Genomic DNA, 22,270 nt, shown 5'->3' on the forward strand with positions numbered 1-22,270 from the left:
GATCAAGACGTTCCGAACTGACAGAGGTGGTGAGTTTGTGTCCAAAGAGTTTCAAGATTATTGTGACAAGTATGGCATTAAAAGACATCTAACCGCACCGTATTCACCGCAACAAAACGGAGTTGTTGAAAGACGTAACCGCACACTCTTGGAGATGACTAGAAGTATTTTGAAGCATATGAGTGTTCCAAATTATTTATGGGGAGAAGCTGTAAGGCATGCTACTTATTTGATCAATAGAATTGCAACAAGATCCCTAGTCAAATCAACTCCATACGAAGTCTTTAAAGGGAGAAAGCCAGATCTTGCGCATCTTAGAGTGTTTGGTTGTATTGGGTATGCAAGAACAGAAGCTGTTGGAAGAAAGAAACTAGATGATAGATCAAAAGCTTTAATTTATCTCGGAAGAGAGCCTGGATCAAAGGCATATCGTTTACTCGATCCTACAACCAAGAGAATAACAGTGAGTCGGGATGTTGTATTTGATGAGAGTAAAGGTTGGAGTTGGAACAAAGAAGCTCAAAGTAATTCCGGATCTTTTATTATTGAGCTAGGCGAGTTTGGTAATAAGGGTATAAGAGAAATCATTGATATACCCGAAACAGAGGAAGAAATTGAAACAGAGGAGAACCCACATGATACTCAAGTTGTGAATGAGGACGTGTTGAATGAAGATCAGGAAGAGAACGAAGAGAACAACGGTGATAATGAACTCAACGATGATGATGAGCTAGAACAGCCACAACCGTTGTTAAGGAGATCCAAAAGACCGAGAGTGCAACCAAAATATCTAAGTGATTATATTCTCATGGCAGAGGCAGAGTGTGAAAGGCTTCTAACGGTGATAAATGAGGAGCCATGGGACTATAATGAAGCAAAAGAATCGAAAGTGTGGATAGAAGCATGCATGGAAGAGATTTCTTCGATAGAGAAAAATAAAACGTGGAATTTGGTTGAACTTCCCATTGGAGTGAAACCAATTGGCCTAAAGTGGGTGTTTAAAATCAAAAGAAACTCTGATGGAAGCATTAACAAGCACAAAGCTCGCTTAGTGGCTAAAGGATATGTTCAAAGACACGGTATTGACTTCGATGAAGTGTTTGCTCCGGTGGCACGTATTGAAACTATTCGGTTTATTATTGCTTTAGCAGCTTCAAAAGGCTGGGAAATACATCACTTGGATGTTAAGACCGCCTTTCTCCATGGAGAATTGAAAGAAGAAGTTTATGTTCAACAGCCCGAAGGATTTGTGGTAGAAGGAAGTGAAGAAAAAGTTTACAAGTTGAGTAAAGCTCTCTATGGCTTGAGACAAGCACCTAGAGCTTGGAATGACAAGTTAAACAAGATTCTTAGGGAATTAAATTTTGAGAGGTGCTCAAAGGAGCCATCGTTGTATCAAAAGAAAGAGAAAGGACATCTACTTGCGGTTGCGGTTTACGTTGATGATTTACTTGTTACGGGATCTTGTATGAAGGCAATTCTGGTTTTTAAAGAGGAGATGGCAACCAAGTTTGAGATGAGTGATCTTGGAAGACTAACTTATTATCTTGGAATAGAAGTGCATCAACATGAAGGAGGGATAAGTTTAAAACAAGAAAGATACGCTCAAAAGATTTTAAGAGAAACGGGTATGGACGATTGCAATCTTTCTCATATTCCTATGAATTTAAACTTGCAGTTGTCAAAGTCTAAAAACGAGAAGACAATCGAAGAAAAGGAATTTAGAAGAAGCATTGGATGTCTACGTTATCTAATTCATACACGACCGGACTTGTCTTATAGTGTTGGAGTTTTAAGTAGATACATGCAAGATCCTAAAGAATCTCATGGAGCAGCCTTGAAGCAAGTGTTGAGATATCTACGGGGAACTGTCTCTCTTGGTCTCTTGTTTAAACGTTCGGAGAAGATGAAGTTGGTGGGTTACAGTGATAGCTCACATAACGTTGACGTAGACGATGGTAAGAGCACGTGTGGTCATATTTTCTATCTTGATAATTGTCCAATTACTTGGTGTTCACAAAAGCAAGAAACGGTGGCATTATCTTCTTGTGAAGCCGAATTCATGGCTGCTACGGAGGCGGCTAAACAATCAATTTGGCTTCAAGAACTTCTAAGTGAGATCATCGGAAAAGGCTGTGAAAAGGTGACAATACGGATTGACAATAAATCTGCGATTGCACTAACTAAGAACCCGGTGTTTCATGGACGTAGTAAACATATACATAGAAGATATCATTTCATACGTGAATGCGTCGAGAATGAACAAGTAGAAGTAGAGCATGTTCCCGGTGAAGAACAAAAGGCGGATATCTTGACAAAAGCACTTGGAAGGATCAAGTTTAAAGAGATGAGAGATCTCATTGGAGTTCAAGATGTGAGAGAAGATAACTTCAAGCTTAAGGGGGAGAATGTTGGCCTAAGCTTGAAGTTACTTGAACAATAAGTTATCTTTGAGAGAGATTAGGAAAAGTACTATTTAGGAGTTATCTAAATATGTAAGTTTTACTTTTGAGAATTGGAAAACTCTTCTCTATATAAGAAGATGCTAAGGTGTAGCATAACTTATGAGTTTTGAGAATAGAGATTGAGTGCTTAGGTTTTGAGTTATTTTCCTAAGTGATTAATAAAGAGAGTTATTCTTTGTTGATCTTTGTGTTCTTAAAGCTTTTGCCAAACTAGACTCTTGTCTTCCTCGACCTTCTCTGAAGAAATCAGGATCAGCCTCCTACGTTCCCGGCCTATGATATCTCCCCTCTGGTGATTAGCTTGAAGAATCTGAATCGATCCACCATTGGTAAATCTACAATATGGTGGTTTCGCTCAATTGAGGTAAGGAAAGAGGTGTATATCACATCCGCATCTTCCGCTCTGTGGGGAGTTTATGATTTGATTTGAGCTATGGGCAGATATTCGCGCAGGTAATCAGATCCGCCATCATCTTCATTGGTAGGTCAGATGGTTAAAAGATCCAAAACACATAGGCGCCTAGCAGTGGCGCAATAACCCTTTCAGGGATAGCCTCAGCAAAAAAAAAGCATAGGGCTAGTAAGTGCTGAATTTATACATGGGTCTCGTGTTGTTGTCTTTGTCGCTGCGTTGTTATGTTATCGTCCCTTTGACAGAAAATTAATGGTTTCGGGAAGCTGACGGGCAAGAAGAGAAGAAGATGTAAACCTCCATTGAAACCATGGATTTCAAAGTTGAAACCCTAGCGTCAAAATATAGTGCAATAGAGGATATTTAAACCAAAATTACTAAAATCAATAATGGAAATCTGCTTTGGCAAAAATTTATACCGTTAAAATTGGGAAACAAGGCTACCAAGTCGCCGACGTTACGGTTACACCGATTTCAACCAAACCCCAAGCTTCCTGCTCTTAGTTTCTGTTCTCCACGTTCATAGAACATGTTCTTCTTCACCCGAATTGTAGGTTTAGTGAGAAACTAAGTGGATTGTACTTTCTTTGAAGGATAAGAGAAGAATCACAAAGAAGCGAAAAAGAGGAAGATGGAGAGAGATAGAGATACCGTATCTTTATGGCTTATAATTATTGAAATCTTATTGTGGTCAGAAGAGCATATGAAACGTTTTGATTAACAGTGGAATAGATGGGGACGCTTCAGTTGCTCTTTCGAAGTGATTCTGAAACGTTTGTAAACGGTATTGAAAGTTGGAGATCGTAGGTGGCTGCTATATTAATTGGCTAAAAGAGTTAAGCTGCTGAAAGTGGAAACTATTATGTACACATGTCAAGCATTTACGCGCAGACGTGTCACTCTACGGGAGAGAGTCACCTCCTTTTATATATATGATTTTTCATCGCTAAAACTATAAATTTATTGCTATATTAGTCTTGATGTCCATATGATATCGACACATATAGCCGACTTGCAAAAAAAATCACCTACTATCCAATTCTATTATGCGAAGAACTTTGTCCTGAACTTCAATCAACGAAGGTCAATCAGTTGGATTTGGAGAAATATATAATTCTCTTTCGCCTCCTTCAATTTAAGTAATGAAACTCTCCATGGCAGATTCAAAATGATGCCAAAGTTCAAAAACAGACGATACCAAAGCTATATATGTCAACCTGCAGTTCGAAAAGATGTTTTTGCATAGCATTTCATAAGCGAAACCACCTTATACCATATCATCATGTCTCTATATATGCACATTCAAAACTAGAAAAGGAAAAAAAAAACATACATACCAATGAATTGTAACTCGTCAGATTCAGCGAGATATCGTGATGTGAATGATGCATTACGTTTAGAAGATCGACAAAGTTTCCTTGACCAGCTTCCTATATATTCCTCATTAGAACTGGTCTTTGGCATAAGCCATACAAACAGCTAGTCATTTTTAAAAATATAAAATTATTTTGTAAAATATTTGTAGCTTGGTGTGTACATTTGTACACTCCATTTGTTTATTATTTCTTTTTTTTTTGTCGTTTAATGAACATTTCTCTAGTTTTTTTTTAACGTAATTTTTTGTGACGGAACTACAATGTTTTGTAGGTTTATAAAGTAATTAAACAAAAATAAACTTACAAATGTAGGTTTTATAAAACCCATTATTACATTACAAAAAGAATAGGAAAGATTGCACTTATTAGATTTTCAAATCAATGATTATTAACACTATTTCAACTGATATGAAAAAGACCTACCATGGAAAACAGCTTTTTAAAAAGAAAATCCGACGACAATGTGGGTAATTATCTTGATTTCTTAGGGAAATAGAGAATGGATTAAGATTAATTGGAGTCGTGTCAAGCAGCTCGTTAATAACTGTAGCAAGTTGACTGAGTAAGCATCAACGTGTCATCTCCACAAAGCCCATTATTTCTAGTCTCGCCGCGTCTTCTCTTCCACGTAGCACTTCACTTTTTTCTCCTTTTGTTTCTTTTGAACCCAAACGTTTCTATTTATAGGAATTAATTAAAGTCGTCCGTATCTGTGTCGGAACATAGAACCAAAATAGAAGCAACAGCGTTCGTTCTTTTAAAAAATGGCGTCAAAGCAACTTAGCCGAGAAGAGCTCGATGAGAAGGCGAAGCAAGGAGAGACCGTCGTCCAAGGTGGCACCGGCGGCCACAGCCTCGAAGCCCAAGAGCATCTTGCTGAAGGTATTGCCTTAAATTTCAACTTTTCGACACTCTTTTTTTATTTTCTTTAACTTGTAACTAATGGTTATATAAGGCTAGAAACATTAGATATTAATCTTAATATAAGATTATAATCTATGTATTATACGCGACTATAACGTAAAGTTTACTCTTAAGACCTCCATGTTTCATGGAACACATGTGTTAACACTTGGTAGGAAGGAGCAAAGGAGGAGAGACGAGGAAAGAGCAGCTAGGGCACGAGGGTTATCAGGAGATGGGATATAAAGGAGGAGAGACGAGGAAAGAGCAGCTAGGGCACGAGGGTTATCAGGAGATGGGACATAAAGGAGGAGAGACGAGGAAGGAGCAGCTAGGGCACGAGGGTTACCAAGAGATGGGACATAAAGGAGGAGAAGCGAGGAAGGAGCAGCTAGGGCAGGAGGGTTACCAAGAGATGGGACATAAAGGAGGAGAAGCGAGGAAGGAGCAGTTAGGGCACGAGGGTTATCAGGAAATGGGACATAAAGGTGGAGAGACGAGGAAGGAGCAGTTAGGGCACGAGGGCTATCAGGAGATGGGACGTAAAGGAGGAGAGGCGAGAAAGGAGCAGCTAGGTCACGAGGGTTATCAGGAGATGGGGCGCAAAGGAGGACTCAGTACAATGGAAAAATCTGGTGGAGAGCGTGCCGAGGAAGAAGGGATTGAGATCGACGAGTCCAAGTTCACCAACAAGTGATAGTAGCTACTAGCTTGTAGTGTCCGCTGCTACAATCCGTAGTAGATAATCTGAATAAGTAACCTTGTAAGTTATGTGGTTGGCAGCGTGGGTTTTAACTAGGGTTTGAATGTAGTGCGTTTGGTTTTTTTTTTGTGTTTTATGTGTGATATAACTACGCACGGCTTCTACTAACGGCAGGATTGTACCGCTCGGAAGGTTTTTTGAGTGTTTGGTGAGGGTGCAATCAAATGATATGTGTATGTTTTGAAATGTGGTTTTACTCGGTGTTCTACTTATTATTATGTTTTGAAATGTGGTTTTACTCGGTGTTCTACTTATTATTATTATAATTATTGGTTCAACAACGAGAGCCTTGATATGGTGAGATTGCATATCAAATGGGTGTGAGCTGATCAAGTGGAACATTATAACTTTCCAACATTCACTATATGTATGTCAAGTCTATTCTTTAAGGTAATTGTCCTCCTCCACAAATCGTGACATGCAGATTCAAACACACATAATTCTCTTTAACGGTAAATTCTTCGAACTTCTACATTTTTTGCTCCACTTTAGTAACTTCTTTTTTTAATTACTCCTATAGAAGCCAGTCAAAATGATATACTTTTTTACTACTCACAAAGCTGTGGAATCAAATGTTTCCTTGTTTTTTTATTATTTTTTGCCAAGGTTCATTCTCTAGGTCCTTATTGTAACACCTAAACTTTTCATCTAATGATATTAACTTTCTTATTAGCAAAAAAAAAGCTGTGGAATCAAAAGATACAGTAATGTAGTAATAACACAGTTTCAGGTTGTTAAAAACAATGACATATGTACGTATAGTATAGTTTTGAAAAGAAAAAAAAGTATACTCTAGTTTTTGTAGTTTTCTCAAGATACACATGTGAAATGTACGATATTAGTTGGGTTCTTCTTAACCGTACTAGTTGTTAGAATATAGAAAGTGAGGAAGTATCAATTTTTATTATTACTGTTTTTATGTGGTTTATGTTTAGAATCAACACAAAAAATGCTGAAAATAGTTAAAACACTATAGAAAACAAAAACGATTCTGAACGCAGATTTAAGTGACAGAATAATATGCCTGTCTTATTTCGAGAGACATTAGTATAGTAACCACAGAAAGTGTAGACTAACAAAACCCCAATCAATTACAGTTTCTCAGCCGTTCGGCTAAATTGATACAACAAGAGTTGTCTCTAGTGGATGGTACATATATTTTACAATATCTTAAACTAGTTGATGCCATCACTTGCCCACATTTGGGATTTCAACACCTCTGTTTTCGCCAAAACTCCATCAACATACGCCTTTTTCAGTGTTGCGATGCTAATGCCGTTACAAATATGCCGAGCACCAAGAATGGCTGCGCGCTTGCCTGTAAACAAGATGTGTGTTTCAAGCAACTTCTGATTAAAAACCCACTCAAAGATATTTCACAAGAAGATAGCTATGTGTACTTAGTTGACTTACCTGGTACTTGACGTCGTATTTGACAGGGTCCTTGAGAAAGTATTTAAACTGCAGTTTATAGAAGACTATAACAATCAGACGAGTGACAAGAATAAGATTTATTTGTTGTGACACTGTTAACGTCTTTACCTGGAACACAATCTGAGGAATGATCAAAGCAACCAACGCCAACGCATAATAAGGTTTGCCAGATGCTAATAGATATCCTGCAACCAAATAGACATTTACTAGTGATGATCTCTACCTTTTATTTGGTGCTATAACAGTGATTGTGTAACTCATCCACCAGTAAAGGTACTGATTCCCTCAAGGCAAAATTAGCTTGTAAGCCTCTATTTTTACTACATGTGGAACATTCAATTCAAGGAAGGAGGGATTTCCCAAAAACTTAAGACAGTAGGTGATGCAGATGAACATACAAGTTCTGTTATTCCATGACACTCTTGGACATACATGTTTTAGAAGCATGAAATGAGAATCCACCAAACACACAAATGAAACATAAAAGTAGATGCCACCTCTTCATTAGCTCATTTCATTAGAATGTGGCATCTACTTTTATGTTTTACCTTCGTTAATTCATTTCATTGACTTGAGTTTTTTACCATTGGTGAATATCCAATTGATAAGATCAAGCAGAAGAAATAGAAGCCACATCTGTACAAAATTATGAATACTACATACCAGCAACAGAGAGCTGAGTAACGTCTATAGCACCAACGCATATCCATTTTGCAGTTTCAGTGCCAAAAGCTACTGGGAGAGACTGTCCATTTAGGGCATAAGATAACAATCAGAAAAATCACTGCAGAGACCATTTCTGAGATAAAAGAGATACATTGTTTCAGGAAAAGAGAATACATAATACCTGAAGTCCTAATGCTCTATCTCCTTCAACACTTTTGAAGTCATTAACAATGGCTATTCCTAACTGCATTATCATACAGGTACAACATGAAGCAAATGTAGATTACTTAAGAAACAAAAAAATGCATCATAAAAGGTTGCAAGAAGAGTACCCCAGCTATGCTGTACAAAAGTGTTAGAACAACAACGTCTGGTGTAAGAGTGCCAAACAATGCTTGGCCAGCCCACCTATCAGTCAAGTGAGCAAGAACCAAATCAATGAGATGAGAACAACGCCATATATTGATACACGAGATATCTTACCATGGCAAACTGATGTAGCTTGCTCCAAGTGCAAAATTTCCAACCCATCCATTTTGTTTAAGCTGCAAACAGATCAGTTCAGATATTGATAAGTTCTTTACTCCAAAACTTAGATGGAGTGTCTTATCACTACAGGAGTGGAAGTTAGGAATAGAAGTTACCTTAAGAGGTGGAGCAGAGTATATATAAGATAGCAATGATCCTCCCAAAGCAAGATAGAACACAGTGGGCGTGGTATGCCCTGCCTGAAAGGGGAAGATTTAGTAAAATCTGATGTGTCCTTTAACTGTAATAGTTTATGTCAGAACCATCAACTTACCCACACATCTAATATTCCAGCAATTCCAAGACCTCCCAATAATAGCACCCAGACTTGTGTAATAACCTGCATTTTAAGAGTTGTAAACGAGGAGTACAAATCAGAATCACAAACGTGATCAAAGCTCAAAATGTTCTCTGTCTCATTACCTCTTGCTCTGATATTGCTCCAGATGGAATTGGTCGATACGGCTCATTAATTGCGTCAATATCTCGATCATACCAGTCGTTGATTGTCTGGAAATCAACACGTCTAGGTTATGCAGCACTAGGAAAAATGCACTACCATTAGAACAACTCAGCTTTTTGTTTTGCTAAACCAGACCTGTGTATAGCCAGTAAGACATGGGCCAGACATCATCATGCAAAGAATCGACTTAGCAACATCCTCAGGGGTCCAATGAAAGTTCCCTGCCAGAAGAAACAATTTGTAGGAAAATGTGTTTGAGCAACAAAAGACTTGAGTCATGGGGTTCCACAGAGAACAAGTTAAGGATATCTAGTGAAGATTGGTTAAGAACATGAAAAAACTTTCTGAACAGTATTGCACGATCCAAGAAAAGTTCATATGGTTACCTGAAGCAGCAGCACCACAGACGACTCCCCAAACCAATGGAGGCCAGGTGACTGGCTTTGTAAGCTGAAGACGAATCTTCCATTTATTCTGAAACACATAACGTAAGTTAACAACCAACTCTTTTAAACTAACAAACAACATTTTTACATAATTTGTAAGCTAAAACATTAGACTTGTCAACTTAAAAGAGACTACCTTTACTAGAAAATTCCTAAACTATGTCAAATAACACATCATTATGCACAATTATGATAATTTTATCCTCAATTCCCCCGATTTCAAACCCAAAATTTTAAAAAAGTCAGAGAACATGAACAAAAATTACAGTTTCTTGAGATGCTCCTTTGATACCGAGAAGCTGGTTAATGCTTGAACCACCGGCTGGTGCCTTGTCCGGTGCCTGGGATTTAACTGCCGTCGATCCAACATTGTTAATTAAGATTGAAAATTGAAGAAAAGGTAACTAAAAATCATACCTTTATCAGTATCAGTCTCCGCTGCACGCACAACAAATCTCCGCCCTACGAACACAACAAAATCAGTAAACAAATCGAAGACAGCATTCAGCAATGTTAAGTATACCGGGTGATTCGAAGAACGACGTTGAGAAACCAGAACGCCGGCGAGTGAACTCGACGGAATCCGGATTCCGGTGTGAGAGAACTCCGACTCGGTCGACGGAGGTAACTCTGGAGGAATGGATGGAGGAGACGGTGTTGAGAATCGAAGTCATAGAAACGACGGAGGGGAGAATCGTTTCTGGCCGGAAACTGGAGTGAGCTCTTCCTTGTTGGCAGTTGCTGTTTCGGGAAACGAGTGGTCGTATGTTCCCGGCGATAAGTGTCTACGTAACAGTTTTGGCGGCCTTTGATTTAACTACTGCCACGTGGCCAGATCCTCTTGGCAATAATACTGGTTGTGGCGGATGATAATTTGTCCGAACAAAGGACCTTCATTGAAGCAGAAATGGGACCGGTTTAAATTTCAGGCCCAAAGAAAGCCCAGTAGTATTCGGATGGAGACACGTGGCAATAGTCAACTTTGAAGAAAAAATAATGGAACAATCAACCATTGACAATTTTTTTATTTTTTCTCCTGATCCAGTTATTGATTGAACAAACTCCAACAACATTCATCATCATCCTTCAAATTTTGGAAAATTTATTTGAAAATCTCAGAATTTGCGTTAATGGAGATCGTTCCATCTTCAAGTAGATTCAAGCTCTACGATCAATTCGAGCTTCTAGAGTTTCCTGACAAGTACGTCGTCAAACCCATCGAATCGCCTGAGGAAGGCTTCTCCGTCGATCGGCGCGATGGCAACATCAAACCTCTTGATGGTAATCGTTTTCCCACTCTTCATTCTCAGCTCTATCCGTCTGTTTTGATTTCAAGACAAAACTTGGCAAGAGGAATCTGTTTTCTCAGTAGATTTCAGTGTATTTGATATCAGTGTTTCTTTGCTACTGCAGAAAACGCATCTTCTGGGAATCCTACTAAAGTCTCTACTATATATGGCGTAGGAGGAACTATTAGGCTCTTAGCAGGTGAAAATGAAGATATTGCTTTCAACATTTCTCTCTGTATTTTGGTTTCCAACAGTGATTTTTATAAGGTGGTTTCGACTTCATGCATATATAGGAACATACTTGCTCGTTATAACGTCTCGGGAGGAAGTTGGGAATTTTCTCGGTTTTCCGATTTTTAGAGTTACGGCTATGAAATTCCTACCTTGCAATGAGGCTTTGAGGTTTGCTACTGCTCAAGAAGTAAGGTTATTGTAAAAATTTTGATCGATATACGAATTTAGGGGTTTTATTTGTTTGGAGTTTTTGAACAAGCTAAGTTGTCTAAACAACTTGGAAATGGTGGCTTTTTGCAGAAAAAGGACGAAACATATTTTAGGACTCTGTTACAAGCACTTGAGACAACCCCTGGATTGTATTTTTCATATGAAACAGATCTAACATTGAAGTAAGTTTCACTATCTGATGATCTTGAGTAAAGACTGTTACGTAGTTCCACGGCTTGAAGAATATTTATTAGATACATTCATTCAATGTTACAGCCTGCAAAGAAGGTGCAAGCTAGCTGAAGGTTGGAAGCGTAAGCCTATGTGGAAGCAGGTTGGGTTATTCATCTGATTTTTATCTTTTAAAAAAGATATCTTCTTGACTTCTTGGATCCCTGGGCAACTTCAATTTTTCTAGTACTACAGTACAATGTTGTCTGAATTTAGTTAATCTAGTTAAACCAACCTGCTTCCACTTGCTTGTCAGGCTGACCCTCGATATGTTTGGAACTGGCATCTTTTGGAGGAGTTAATTGAATGCAAAGTAAGTTGTGTGATTTTAATTGAACTAATCTTCTCATTCCATGTCAAACGTTAATGATCTAACCTTCGCTTATTGTGGCAGCTGGATGGTTTTATTATTCCTCTACTTCAAGGAAATATCCTTTTCTTTATCTTCTTTATCTTCTGTTTCGCTTCTTTGTAGACTGTTTATATATGCAATGATGTGTCAATTAAATATGCATTTTGATAGACAATACTCCAATACATGTTGTTTAATATTAACCAAGGCTTAAGCTACCAAGTTGCTGAGCTAAAGCTCAAGAATTCTCCTGCTGTGATATCGATAATTTCCAGGCGCTGTACACGACGTCTAGGTAGAGTTTAATTAGTGCTGCCAGAAAATTCAGTTACATCCATCTTTGTTTGACAGTCTTATTAGAATTGGCATCCCAGGTACACGTATGTGGAGAAGAGGAGCCAATCTTGAAGGGGACACTGCTAATTTTGTCGAATCTGAACAAATAGTGGAGATAAATGGTTTCAAGTTCTCATTATTGCAGGTATATCCTTGTTAGGATTTCATTCCTGTGCAATGTCTTGTTAAAATAATAGTTTCTTGTTTTTGTATTGGTTTATATGCTGTATCTGTGGAATGATATTCATTGATGATATAAAATGCTGTGTGAGATTTCTTTCATAGCCCTGGAAAACTAATATCTTATGTTGCTCATTTCAGCTGAATGGTTACTGTTTTTTTTTTTAATTCGTGAAATGCTTGAAATGCACTGTTTCATTATTTTAGTTCTTCATCTCTCAACGTAGTTTATACCTTGCTTTTCTCTTTCTCTCTTTTGTGGTTCCCTTTCATTTCTTGCTGATTGTAACTGTCTTGCTTTCACTGACTAGGTTCGAGGTTCAATCCCACTTCTTTGGGAGCAGATCGTTGATTTGAGCTATAAGCCACGGCTTAAGATAAATAAGCATGAAGACACGGTAACTTATGATTTTGTTACCAGATTGATTATATTATGTCCAGCCCTCAACCTTGATAAGTTAAATTTCTGCCTCCAGCCAAAAGTTGTACAGCGCCATTTCCATGATCTTTGCCAAAGATATGGAGAAATTATTGCAGTTGACCTAACAGATCAGGTTAATTTCTTTGTTTCTCATTCCTGAAAACAAAAGTAAATGGCACTAAACATATGTGCACTTTGAAATCTATGACATCTGAGCTCCAACTCTAATACGGTTTCTGCTATGCAATTTTCACTTACTTACTTTCATTGTATGATTAACTTTGTCTCTCACTCATGATTACATTAGCATGGAGATGAAGGTGAATTAAGCAAAGCATATGCCACCGAAATGGAGAAGCTTCCAGATGTGAGGTAAAAATCTGTATGCACATCGACGCATTTACCTTCTACCAGTCACGTCTTATCATTTATGTATTTGGTTATCGTTCGGGATACCTCTTATGATTTATGTATATGTTTATCGTTCGGGATACCTCTTAGCATATACTGTGAATTTTTGGTGTTTCGTGACACTTGACCATTTTGTCGTTTATTTGGATGTCTTTCACCTTCTCTTGATTCAAAGTGTTCCTCGATCGTACACATCAAGTTAATGAGATTTTGTGATGCAGATATGTCTCCTTTGACTTCCATCAAATCTGTGGAACTACAAACTTTGACAACCTGAGGGTACTGTATGAGCAGATTGGGGATGAATTTGAAAAGCAAGGGTAAGCAGACAAATTATGGTTCTGGTTCTATTCATTTCAGATCTAGACACTGAGTTGATATGGTTAGCAGTCAGATGGTGTTCGTTTGGTTCAAGTTAGCTAGAGCTGTGCTATGTAGAGAATTTTGTTTCAGCTGTGACTAATCCAAGCTGAGCAGATATTTCCTTGTAGACGCAGACGAGAACATCCTAGAAGAGCAGAAAGGAGTTATCAGATCTAACTGCATCGACTGTCTTGACCGCACAAATGTTACCCAGGTTTGTCGAATTATTTCTTACTCTTATTTCATTTTTCATTTCCAGTAGGCATCTTGATTGGTACGGTATGTTCTATAAAACTCATGGGTGATCAGGTGGGGCATGTAAAGCACCGTTGGTAAATCCCCTTGTGTCATCTGAGCTTTTGGGATCTTGGTTGTGCATTTAAACTAATTTGTTTGCGGTAAAAAATTATTGTTAGCATATTTAACTTCATGCAATATCGTCTCTGGTTGCACATAACGGCTAAAAACGAGTTGCAGTAAAGCCATACAAGCTTGTTAGATGGTTGAAAACTTGTAATTTCCATTGAAATACTTCTGATTGTAATCAATAATATTTTTGTTGCATCATATGAAAAGAGTTACATGGGCCAGAAAAGTGTGAATCTACAACTTCAAAGGATCGAAGTGTTTGATTCCACAGAGTGTATATCCACGTTTGAAGATGATTACACAAAGTTCAGAACAAGTAAGTGGTTGGCAATATTTTCAAATTCCAGTGCAGTTTCCAGTTATATAGCTGTAGAATATCTTCTGTCTTACATCAAAAATTTAATCGTTTGGGTTCTCTAATAGTTTGGGCTGAGCAAGGGGACGAAGTTAGTTTGCAATATGCCGGGACTTATGCTCTTAAGGGCGACCTCGTAAGGTGAGTAATCTCTTTCTGTGATCCTTCGTAAGATCATATTGATTACAGTTGGCTTACAGTCTTGTGACAGTGATGATGACTTTTTAATTTTACTGTTAAGCTGTTTCTTTTAAGGGACCATACATCAACATTGTTAGAATATTCCAAGCTGTTCTCTCAGACATCAATATACTTGCCATATTACTAGATTGATAACCTGTAATAACAATCTTGAGTTCTCTGTTTACTTGGATGTAGTTTTCTCTGAATTGCTTTAGTCCTCCGCTTGAATCAATACACTAATTTAGAAAGACCATGTAAATGATAATATTTACATAGTAGGCTAGTAGAAATATACGCTATTGGTGTATTTTGGTGCAGGTACGGGAAGCAGACTATGACTGGAGCCATCAAAGATGGTCTCAGTGCGATGTCGAGATATTATCTGAATAATTTCCAAGATGGTGTAAGGCAGGCAAGTTTCTTCGACAATTATGATTGAATCAGCAAATTAGAGGTGAGATAAAAAGATGAGAAACTGAAGTTAGAGAAAACAAAAATTTATTTTTCAGGATGCTTTGGATCTCATAAGTGGTCGCTACACAGTGGGCACTCACAGCCCTTCACAACTCCAGCCCATTGGATCACAACCGTCTGTATGTTCCTCCTAACCGCTTAAGATTGTGTTTGCATTTTACGTTTTCGTTTACTTTTATAGTGTATAATTGTTTTCTTCCAAATGAACCCACAACCTTAAACATAGTAAAAAGCTTCATTTGTTAATTGCAAGCGTAAACGTCAAATGAAAGTGGAAGAACTTCTTTCAGCTCGCGCTTGGCGTTTGCATTGGCACTTTACTGAAAAACTGAAAATGGTTCGCAAACTTAGAAACTGCATTTGAAACGATGGAGACCATATAATCAAACAATTTATTCAAACAGAAGAGGCTGATTATTTTTTTTGTTGGGTGAAAATAAAACAGTTTCTGCCGGTAGCATCAGCATTGTTGATAGGTGGTGTAACAGTGACATCTTTCACAATTCATCAAGGTAAAGGCTTTGAATTCATATGACATTACATGATTAAATTTTGATTGATTTGTTTTTGTGTGTGTGTGTGTGTGTTGGGTTATATAAACAGCGGGAAGAAACACGCAGCAGTATCTGGCGTCAGCATTGTGGGCTGGAGTGACTGCAGGAGTTGTGGCAATGATCAAAGCCAATGGAAGGCACTTGTGTTCAAGGCCTCGTCTTTGCCATCTCATTTGATTAATATTATTTGAGATTCTCTGTGTCTCACATTCTTCCCAAAACCCACGCCCACTGTCCCTCTTTTCAACGTCCGCACAAAAAAATTCGAACTAAAAGTCCATAGTACTGAACTTCTTTTATACAATGCAATTAGTAGTTCTATAAACCAAAATAATATAAAAATTCTACTAAAAACAAAATTTCTGTTATAAGTTGGTAAATTCTTGTGATATAGAAAACCAACTGACCAAAAACCGAACACTGGTCATTGTAAACCAAGAAAAACAACTTACAGTAATTGACAATTTGACATCGACCAACAGTAATTTATTATTTCATTTTTGAATTAAATAAAAACGTTAACAAATGGATTATGTATTGCAAGTAGCAACGAATATTATTCCCCCATTGGCCCCTAAATTTTTTAAGGTCAGATTATTTGGCACATTTGTGATTTGTAGATGTAAACCCCACATTACAATATCAATACTAACAAGCAGTAACAACAAACACTGCACAACCTTTTAACTTAGAGACGGCTCCGTGTAGCCGGTTTGAAACTCGCAAGACCCGTTACTTCCCTCCCTGTTACTAAGGTGTTTATATCATAAGTCCCTTCGTATGTGTAAATAGGTTCAAGGTCACAGAATGCCTGCAAATTTTTCACATTTACCACTTAACTCTGATCTTTCTTCAATTATATAGATAGCCAGCAAAAAAGTCAAATATGAAGATTTGCTCACCTTTGCCACCAGAAAATCTGCTAGAATTCCATTCCCACCAAGTAATTCCCGACCTAGCGAAGCAGTTTCCCTCGCTTTCGATGTAATCCATGCCTAGTGGAAACACATAATTGGTTATGCAAACGATATTGTTTAACGTTTACTGAGCTGTGTTTGATTTACACTACATTTCTTTCACTTGCGGTTGTTCAATTTAGTAGAATAGATCATGAGCAAAATGTATCTTGTCTCAGCTCACCAACATAACATAATATAATAAGTATGACCATCCTACGTTTGGATAGAATAGTCCCTCATACGTTTACGAATATACACGAATGTCAGAAGATGTGACAGGTCTCTAAGCGCAATACTGATACATTCACAACTCTCCCTAATCTCTATACACAAATACCTTTATTATTCCGTTGCTGCACATTCTATCCAAGCAATCAAGTGATGCATCTCATACAAATATGACAAGTCTTCTACCAAATGGTTCATAACTCATGAGCTCCTGATCTCCTATCGTTGTTTAACTTATCTTACTTCTACTTATTTCGGCTAGCGTACTGACTACGTAATCGGACACCGAAAATCAGTAAAGAGAAAATCGTGTTTTATGAATGTAAAAAAAGATTTCTTGTTAAATACCTTTCCTAAACTGGCTTGACCTGGAGTCATCTGACCAGTCTCATATAGCTTGCAGAGGCGCCAACCCATTAGGAACATCGCTTGAACATTACCCAGCATCTGCACAAGCTTCTGTTGGTTTAACTGGAAAGCAGCCAATGGTGCTCCAAACTGTTTCCTCTCCTTCAGATACCTTGAAACAATACATATTATATGGAAACTTATAAGTAACGAAATGAAAGCTCATACTAGGATTACAGAGATCTGGCGGTTTCCCGGAAATACCTGTGACACATATCGTAGATTCCCATGGATATGCCGATTGGTTGCCAGGCCACCATTACACGTGAGACAGCCAGGACCTATTCAAGTATATACAAACAGTTAACTATCACAAAAAAAAAGAGGAAGATGCGACAATTTTCTGGTGATAAAGAATCAAAGAGCATTTTTAGGTTATGTGGAATCATCACAACAGTACCTTGCTGGTGTCCTGAAAAGAATTTACCCCAGGTAACCGATCCTCATCTGGAACAAAGACATTCTGTAGTAGAATATCTCCATTTTGAACCATACGTAAACCTATTTTATTTGGGATCTTAGTAGCCTTTAGGCCAGGCGCATCTTTCTTGACTATGAATCTGAAAGAGGGTTGCTGATAAGTTTCTAATGCAGAAAATATAGTGTATATAAGATGAATGAGGAGCCATGTAATTGGAATAAACACATTAGTCTAGTATGCTCTTGGTGAAGGTCCTAACAAAATTTATTGCTCAGAACACACAATTATTGAGCAACCTATTTAGCATTCTTTTGGAAAATAGATTTTAACATCTACCATAAGTTGAAATCAAGAGCCACCTTATTACCTTCATTTTTTTGGGAAACGACCTCTACACCTAAGATACAAAATCTGAGAGATCTGAGAAAAGCCAATAATCTGGCATACCCGTTGATTTGGTTAGTTGTTGTATTCCTAGCAAAGATGATCAACAGATCTGCAAAGGTGCTGTTTCCAATCCAACGCTTTTGTCCCTTAATTTTCCAACCTCCTTCAACCTGATACAGTAAACAATTAAAACAAGTCAAAACAATGAAACATTCCTGTAATTGCAGAGGAAGAGCAAGAAAGATACAAGCAACTGAATACTAGGAGAGAAGCCAGCCCCACCTTTGTGGCAGTCGTTCCTAGACCACTTGCATCGCTTCCATTGTCGGGCTCTGTCAAAGCCTTTGTACAAGTCCAATATATGTAATGTTATCAACATCATGTTTATATAATACAATAAATTATTCAAGGGATGCAAATCGTCTAAGTCCAAGATCCACGTACTCACCCAACAAGCCACGGTATTCAATTGAGCCAAAGAAGGTAAATACTTCTCCTTCTGCGCTTCTGATCCACAAAGTGCTATTCTTGACAAAACCAGACGTAATTAAGCTTATGCAAATCCTAGTATGGTTTTTATCAGGACAACTACATATTAAACAAGCTAAGAAAGAAATATTAGGAGATCTTACCAATAGTGAGCATGCCCAAAGAAGAATGCACCAAAATGAAAGTCGAACAACTTGCATCAACTCTAGCTATTTCTGCTGTGGCAACTGCATTGGCAGTGATGGATAGGCCAGGACATCCATAACCCTAAGATTTCACACCAAATCAATATTGAAGCTTCCATCCACATAATCAAACAAAAAAAAAACCCAGAGACAGGCAATGCAAATTACCTTAATCGAGCCACCTGCAACACCCATAGCCCCAAGCTTTGGAGTGATATGGAATGGAAATTCTGCTTTCTCCCAGTACTGAGTAGTAAAAACCAAAGGAAGAAAAATGATGTAACGCTACTATACAATACAAAAAAAAAAAAACATGTTCGAATATAAAGATAGAGACCTCAGTCATTATCGGGGCAACTTCTTTCTCCATGCACTCCCTCACTTTCTTCCGGATGGCTTGTTCCTCCGGAGTCAACAGATCATTGAAATGATAATAGTCTGAAGCTGTAGCAGTATATCCACATATGAGACAAAAACACAAAAAAAAAATCATCGAAATATAAATCCTGTGGAAGAAGAAATCCTTACTGCACGGTGGAAATGTAGAAGCTGGAGTTGCTTGAGGAAATGCTACAGACATTTCCATAGGCGGCAAATCAAAATATGAACTCTTCACCTTCTTCTCAGTACTAGCTGCAATACCAAAATTCATTCATAATCTCGTTTCTAATTCCTTATATACTAAAAATTCCAATAAACAGTCTGCGAAAATCCCCAGAAAATTCATCATCCGCGTCAAACTAACACTCAAAACAAATCTCATTGACCTAATCAACGATATCACCCGTTCGATTGAAATGATCGACACATAAATAATCCAAGACAACCCCAAAAAAAAAAAAAAAATCGAACGAGAACAGCTGCATCAAACGATGAGGAAGACGGAACAATGAAACCGTGGAAAAAGAAAACAAACCTCGATCTGCAGATGAAAGCACCGTCATGGCTATGATCGTGATGGAGAAATTTCTTTGGCTTCGTGATCGAAGAAAGAAGATGAAATGAGATAGAGATACTAACCAGGAGGATCCGACCCGGTTACGTCTATTTATATTTTTTCTAAAGATAAGAATTTAAAAAACCTTTTTCATTGGAGTTATCAACTTATCCTGATTTCTTTCCTTTTCTTGCTGACAAGCGACGATAGTATTTTTGAAAAATCTGCATTCAATTTTTTAAGTATCTCATAGACCAATAAAGACGGTTTTAATCTGCCAAATTTGTAACTTTAGCTATGTATATGCAATATGCTACGAAAAAATGTTAATTGATGTTGTTCAATATGAGACTTGCAATCATTTGAAATATTCTAGCATACTTTTAGTTAAATTAAGAATTTTAGCTCGTACTGAAATACCCATCAATACAAATTCAACTTTATTGCCAAGCCAATGGGGGACACATGAAAAGAATAAAATTAGAAAATGTTATACGAGATGAGTGCATTGAAACCTTGTTTTTGTATCATACTTGAGTTTTTATTTATAAATGGCCCATCATGCTATGCTTTCTCTTTCGCTTATACCATAGACTTCGCGACAATTGAGGAAAAGACAAGCCCAACACATTTTACTTTAACAATAACTAATCAACGTCTACTTCTTTTCTTTTTTTCTTTTTTTTTTTTTTTTTGTGCAAAACGTCTACTTCTTTTCTATATAGCAATGAAAAATCATTGCTAGCTACACGAACTATACGCTAATACATCATTACACATGCAGATTATTTTAATGTCTCGCTAACTATACGAACTATTGGTATTACATACGGATATCTCCGAACTATCATCGGTTATCTGTGCAACACCATAACCATCATTTTCAGATAATATAAATATCTTGTTAACTACACGAAGTATTTCTTTTTTTTGTCAACTACACGAAGTATTTTCTATCAATTTTTTTGTTAAAAAAGTAATTAAAAAATAAAAAAATAACTAAAAAGTAAATATTACGCTATTATAAATTATATATATATATTATAACTTTTAATGCATTATACTTTTAAGTTAAATTAATTTAACTAATTTAATATTTATTATATTAAATTGTTAAAAATTTAAAATAGTCACTTAGTTAAATTATACATCACTATAAGTTAAATAAAACTAAATAATATGTAAATTATATACCATAACCATCATTTCCAGATAATATAAATGTATTGTTAACTACACGAAATATTTCCATCATTTTTTAAAAACTAAATTACAAAATGAAAAAATAACTAAAAGTAAATAATACACTATTGTTAATTATATATATGCATTATAACTTTTAAAGTTTAAATTCTACATATTATGGATGTAGGATTCACACACGATTATCTTTAAGTATTTTTGTGGAGAAAAACTCTTGTAAAATCAGGAAATGAATATGAGAATTTGAAAAGGAAATCAACCAAGAAAAGAAATGAGGAAAAATTGATAAAGACGAAGTACAAAATGCCTTGCGAAAGATAGTAAAGAGAGAAAAATATATTGTATTGCTCAGAAGTAATGAATAGTCGCCTCTCCCCTCAAACACATGCGTTTGAGGTTGTTTTTATAGAGAAAACATGATCAATGCGGTCATTTACTGCTCATAATCGCATTGATCCGCATTAATCATATAATTTACATTTTGACCGAAACGGCTTGAATTTGAACTATCTTGGGCTTCGCGCGGATCTTCCGAACTCTTTCTTGTTGACTCCGAACTCCCGCGTCTTGACGCTGCCGCGAACCTCGAACAATATTCTCCTCGCTTCAGCCTTTCTCTATGCGAACTGTATGTTGAATAAGAGCGAATTCCGTACTGGTAAAGATCTAACTCTTTTAGTAAACCGAATCGAACTCCCGACTGGTCAAGCTTGATTCTCATAATAAAATATCTTTAACTCCAAGAGGATTATTATGTAATAATGACATGGACAGATCCAAGTGGATCCTACCAAAAATGTGTGGGATCCGACCCCAACACATATGCAGTATCCCTTATAATTTTAAGTTAAATTAATTAACTATTTTTTAATGCACACATATATTTTATATGAAATTAATTTAACTAAATTTTTAAAAGTGTCACTTAATTAAATTATAATTTACATTGATATATGTGTGCATTATAATTTAAATTGATATATTATATAGTTTTATTTAACTTATTAGTTTAAAAAAAAAATTGATGAAAATACTTCGTGTAGTTGACAAAAAAAAAAAATACTTTGTGTAGTTAACAAGACATTTATATTATTTGGAAATGGCAACATCATAACCGATGATAGTTCAGGGATGTCCGTATGTAATACCAATAGTTAGTTTAGTTAGCGAAACATTAAAATAATCTGCATGTGTGGTGATGTGTTCGCGTATAGTTCGTGTAGCTAGCAATGATTTTTCCAAAAACAAACAAACAAATTTTGTTAAAGGGTTTTATAAAAAACATATATATATATATATATATGTTTATCATGATTATGATTATGAAATGTATGTTTATGATTTTTTATTTTTTCTATAATGCATTCATCTACCTTGTCCTAATTAATGTCCCGATAAATCTTGCCTTTTAAGTTTTTTGACTACCAAATTCTTTTAGAAGTTGAAATGATTATCATTGACCAATTGTGTCTGTATTTTCCTATATTAACAAAGACAATATGATGTAAAAGCTTCGGAGTGGATAGTTTACGGAAGCGGTCAAGCAAAGAATATCGATGGGTTCTTGAGGAATCACTAGTGTGTATGACATATTATAATATTTTGTTATCGGTTTAATGGATTTTGTCAGCCAAT

The 22,270-nt window shown here is 36.7% G+C and overlaps 4 protein-coding genes across 6 annotated transcripts; 2 read left to right on the top strand and 2 right to left on the bottom strand.

The window, feature by feature from the left end:
• Positions 1 to 4,577: 4,577 nt before the first annotated feature.
• LOC9312172 (em-like protein GEA1) lies at positions 4,578 to 6,131 on the top strand. The gene is made up of 2 exons (XM_021026309.1): positions 4,578 to 5,135; positions 5,333 to 6,131. The coding sequence occupies exons 1-2, from the start codon at positions 5,018 to 5,020 to the stop codon at positions 5,851 to 5,853; spliced, it is 639 nt and encodes a 212-aa protein (XP_020881968.1). The 5' UTR covers positions 4,578 to 5,017; the 3' UTR covers positions 5,854 to 6,131.
• A 796-nt stretch (positions 6,132 to 6,927) lies between these two features.
• LOC9312173 (chlorophyll synthase, chloroplastic) lies at positions 6,928 to 10,278 on the bottom strand. Its single transcript, XM_002877780.2, has 15 exons — positions 9,980 to 10,278; positions 9,874 to 9,918; positions 9,723 to 9,808; positions 9,397 to 9,484; positions 9,146 to 9,231; positions 8,971 to 9,057; positions 8,822 to 8,887; positions 8,664 to 8,747; positions 8,503 to 8,564; positions 8,352 to 8,427; positions 8,201 to 8,263; positions 8,017 to 8,098; positions 7,462 to 7,538; positions 7,333 to 7,380; positions 6,928 to 7,237 (listed from the first exon to the last, which is right to left on the bottom strand). Exons 1-15 carry the CDS (start codon positions 10,128 to 10,130, stop codon positions 7,175 to 7,177), a joined length of 1,164 nt encoding a protein of 387 aa, XP_002877826.1. The 5' UTR covers positions 10,131 to 10,278; the 3' UTR covers positions 6,928 to 7,174.
• Positions 10,279 to 10,478: 200 nt separating this feature from the next.
• On the top strand, positions 10,479 to 15,743 carry LOC9313895 (phosphoinositide phosphatase SAC8). 3 transcript variants are annotated; one of them, XM_021026957.1, is made up of 20 exons: positions 10,483 to 10,737; positions 10,870 to 10,944; positions 11,039 to 11,166; positions 11,280 to 11,371; positions 11,466 to 11,523; positions 11,677 to 11,733; positions 11,815 to 11,848; positions 11,987 to 12,067; positions 12,147 to 12,253; positions 12,600 to 12,686; positions 12,765 to 12,842; positions 13,017 to 13,081; positions 13,342 to 13,440; positions 13,598 to 13,697; positions 14,060 to 14,168; positions 14,276 to 14,348; positions 14,709 to 14,802; positions 14,900 to 14,983; positions 15,310 to 15,376; positions 15,468 to 15,743. In XM_021026957.1, the coding sequence occupies exons 1-20, from the start codon at positions 10,587 to 10,589 to the stop codon at positions 15,593 to 15,595; spliced, it is 1,767 nt and encodes a 588-aa protein (XP_020882616.1). In that variant the 5' UTR covers positions 10,483 to 10,586; the 3' UTR covers positions 15,596 to 15,743. The 3 variants fall into 3 exon arrangements, with proteins under 3 accessions (XP_020882617.1, XP_020882618.1, XP_020882616.1); XM_021026958.1 differs by lacking the exons at positions 14,276 to 14,348; positions 14,709 to 14,802; positions 14,900 to 14,983; positions 15,310 to 15,376; positions 15,468 to 15,743 and having other exon boundaries at positions 10,479 to 10,737; positions 13,612 to 13,697; positions 14,060 to 14,157; XM_021026959.1 differs by lacking the exons at positions 14,060 to 14,168; positions 14,276 to 14,348; positions 14,709 to 14,802; ... (1 more) ...; positions 15,310 to 15,376; positions 15,468 to 15,743 and adding an exon at positions 13,793 to 14,053 and having other exon boundaries at positions 10,479 to 10,737; positions 13,612 to 13,697.
• A 146-nt stretch (positions 15,744 to 15,889) lies between these two features.
• On the bottom strand, positions 15,890 to 19,531 carry LOC9312174 (acyl-coenzyme A oxidase 4, peroxisomal). The gene is made up of 13 exons (XM_021026960.1): positions 19,412 to 19,531; positions 19,024 to 19,128; positions 18,833 to 18,939; positions 18,664 to 18,741; positions 18,454 to 18,577; positions 18,270 to 18,343; positions 18,104 to 18,163; positions 17,882 to 17,991; positions 17,414 to 17,573; positions 17,218 to 17,294; positions 16,954 to 17,125; positions 16,321 to 16,413; positions 15,890 to 16,229 (listed from the first exon to the last, which is right to left on the bottom strand). Exons 1-13 carry the CDS (start codon positions 19,437 to 19,439, stop codon positions 16,107 to 16,109), a joined length of 1,311 nt encoding a protein of 436 aa, XP_020882619.1. The 5' UTR covers positions 19,440 to 19,531; the 3' UTR covers positions 15,890 to 16,106.
• Positions 19,532 to 22,270: the final 2,739 nt, after the last annotated feature.

Source organism: Arabidopsis lyrata (assembly GCF_000004255.2).
Source record: "Arabidopsis lyrata subsp. lyrata unplaced genomic scaffold ARALYscaffold_5, whole genome shotgun sequence".
In the NCBI taxonomy this organism is placed as follows: Eukaryota; Viridiplantae; Streptophyta; class Magnoliopsida; order Brassicales; family Brassicaceae; genus Arabidopsis; species Arabidopsis lyrata.

Excerpts from the sequence above, each read along its gene's own strand:
- LOC9313895 (XM_021026957.1), top strand. The coding sequence starts at position 10,587 with ATGGAGATCGTTCCATCTTCAAGTAGATTCAAGCTCTACGATCAATTC. Across the intron at positions 11,372-11,465 it reads GAAACAGATCTAACATTGAA|CCTGCAAAGAAGGTGCAAGC; the intron begins GTAAGTTTCACT and ends TCAATGTTACAG. Across the intron at positions 12,254-12,599 it reads TCAAGTTCTCATTATTGCAG|GTTCGAGGTTCAATCCCACT; the intron begins GTATATCCTTGT and ends TTCACTGACTAG.
- LOC9312173 (XM_002877780.2), bottom strand. The coding sequence starts at position 10,130 with ATGACTTCGATTCTCAACACCGTCTCCTCCATCCATTCCTCCAGAGTT. Across the intron at positions 9,809-9,873 it reads GGAGACTGATACTGATAAAG|TTAAATCCCAGGCACCGGAC; the intron begins GTATGATTTTTA and ends GATCGACGGCAG. Across the intron at positions 8,565-8,663 it reads ACTCTGCTCCACCTCTTAAG|CTTAAACAAAATGGATGGGT; the intron begins GTAACTTCTATT and ends ATCTGTTTGCAG.
- LOC9312174 (XM_021026960.1), bottom strand. The coding sequence starts at position 19,439 with ATGACGGTGCTTTCATCTGCAGATCGAG. Across the intron at positions 18,578-18,663 it reads TTGCAGGTGGCTCGATTAAG|GGTTATGGATGTCCTGGCCT; the intron begins GTAATTTGCATT and ends GTGAAATCTTAG. Across the intron at positions 16,414-16,953 it reads GTCAAGCCAGTTTAGGAAAG|GCATGGATTACATCGAAAGC; the intron begins GTATTTAACAAG and ends TGTTTCCACTAG.
- LOC9312172 (XM_021026309.1), top strand. The coding sequence starts at position 5,018 with ATGGCGTCAAAGCAACTTAGCCGAGAAGAGCTCGATGAGAAGGCGAAG. Across the intron at positions 5,136-5,332 it reads CCAAGAGCATCTTGCTGAAG|GAAGGAGCAAAGGAGGAGAG; the intron begins GTATTGCCTTAA and ends AACACTTGGTAG.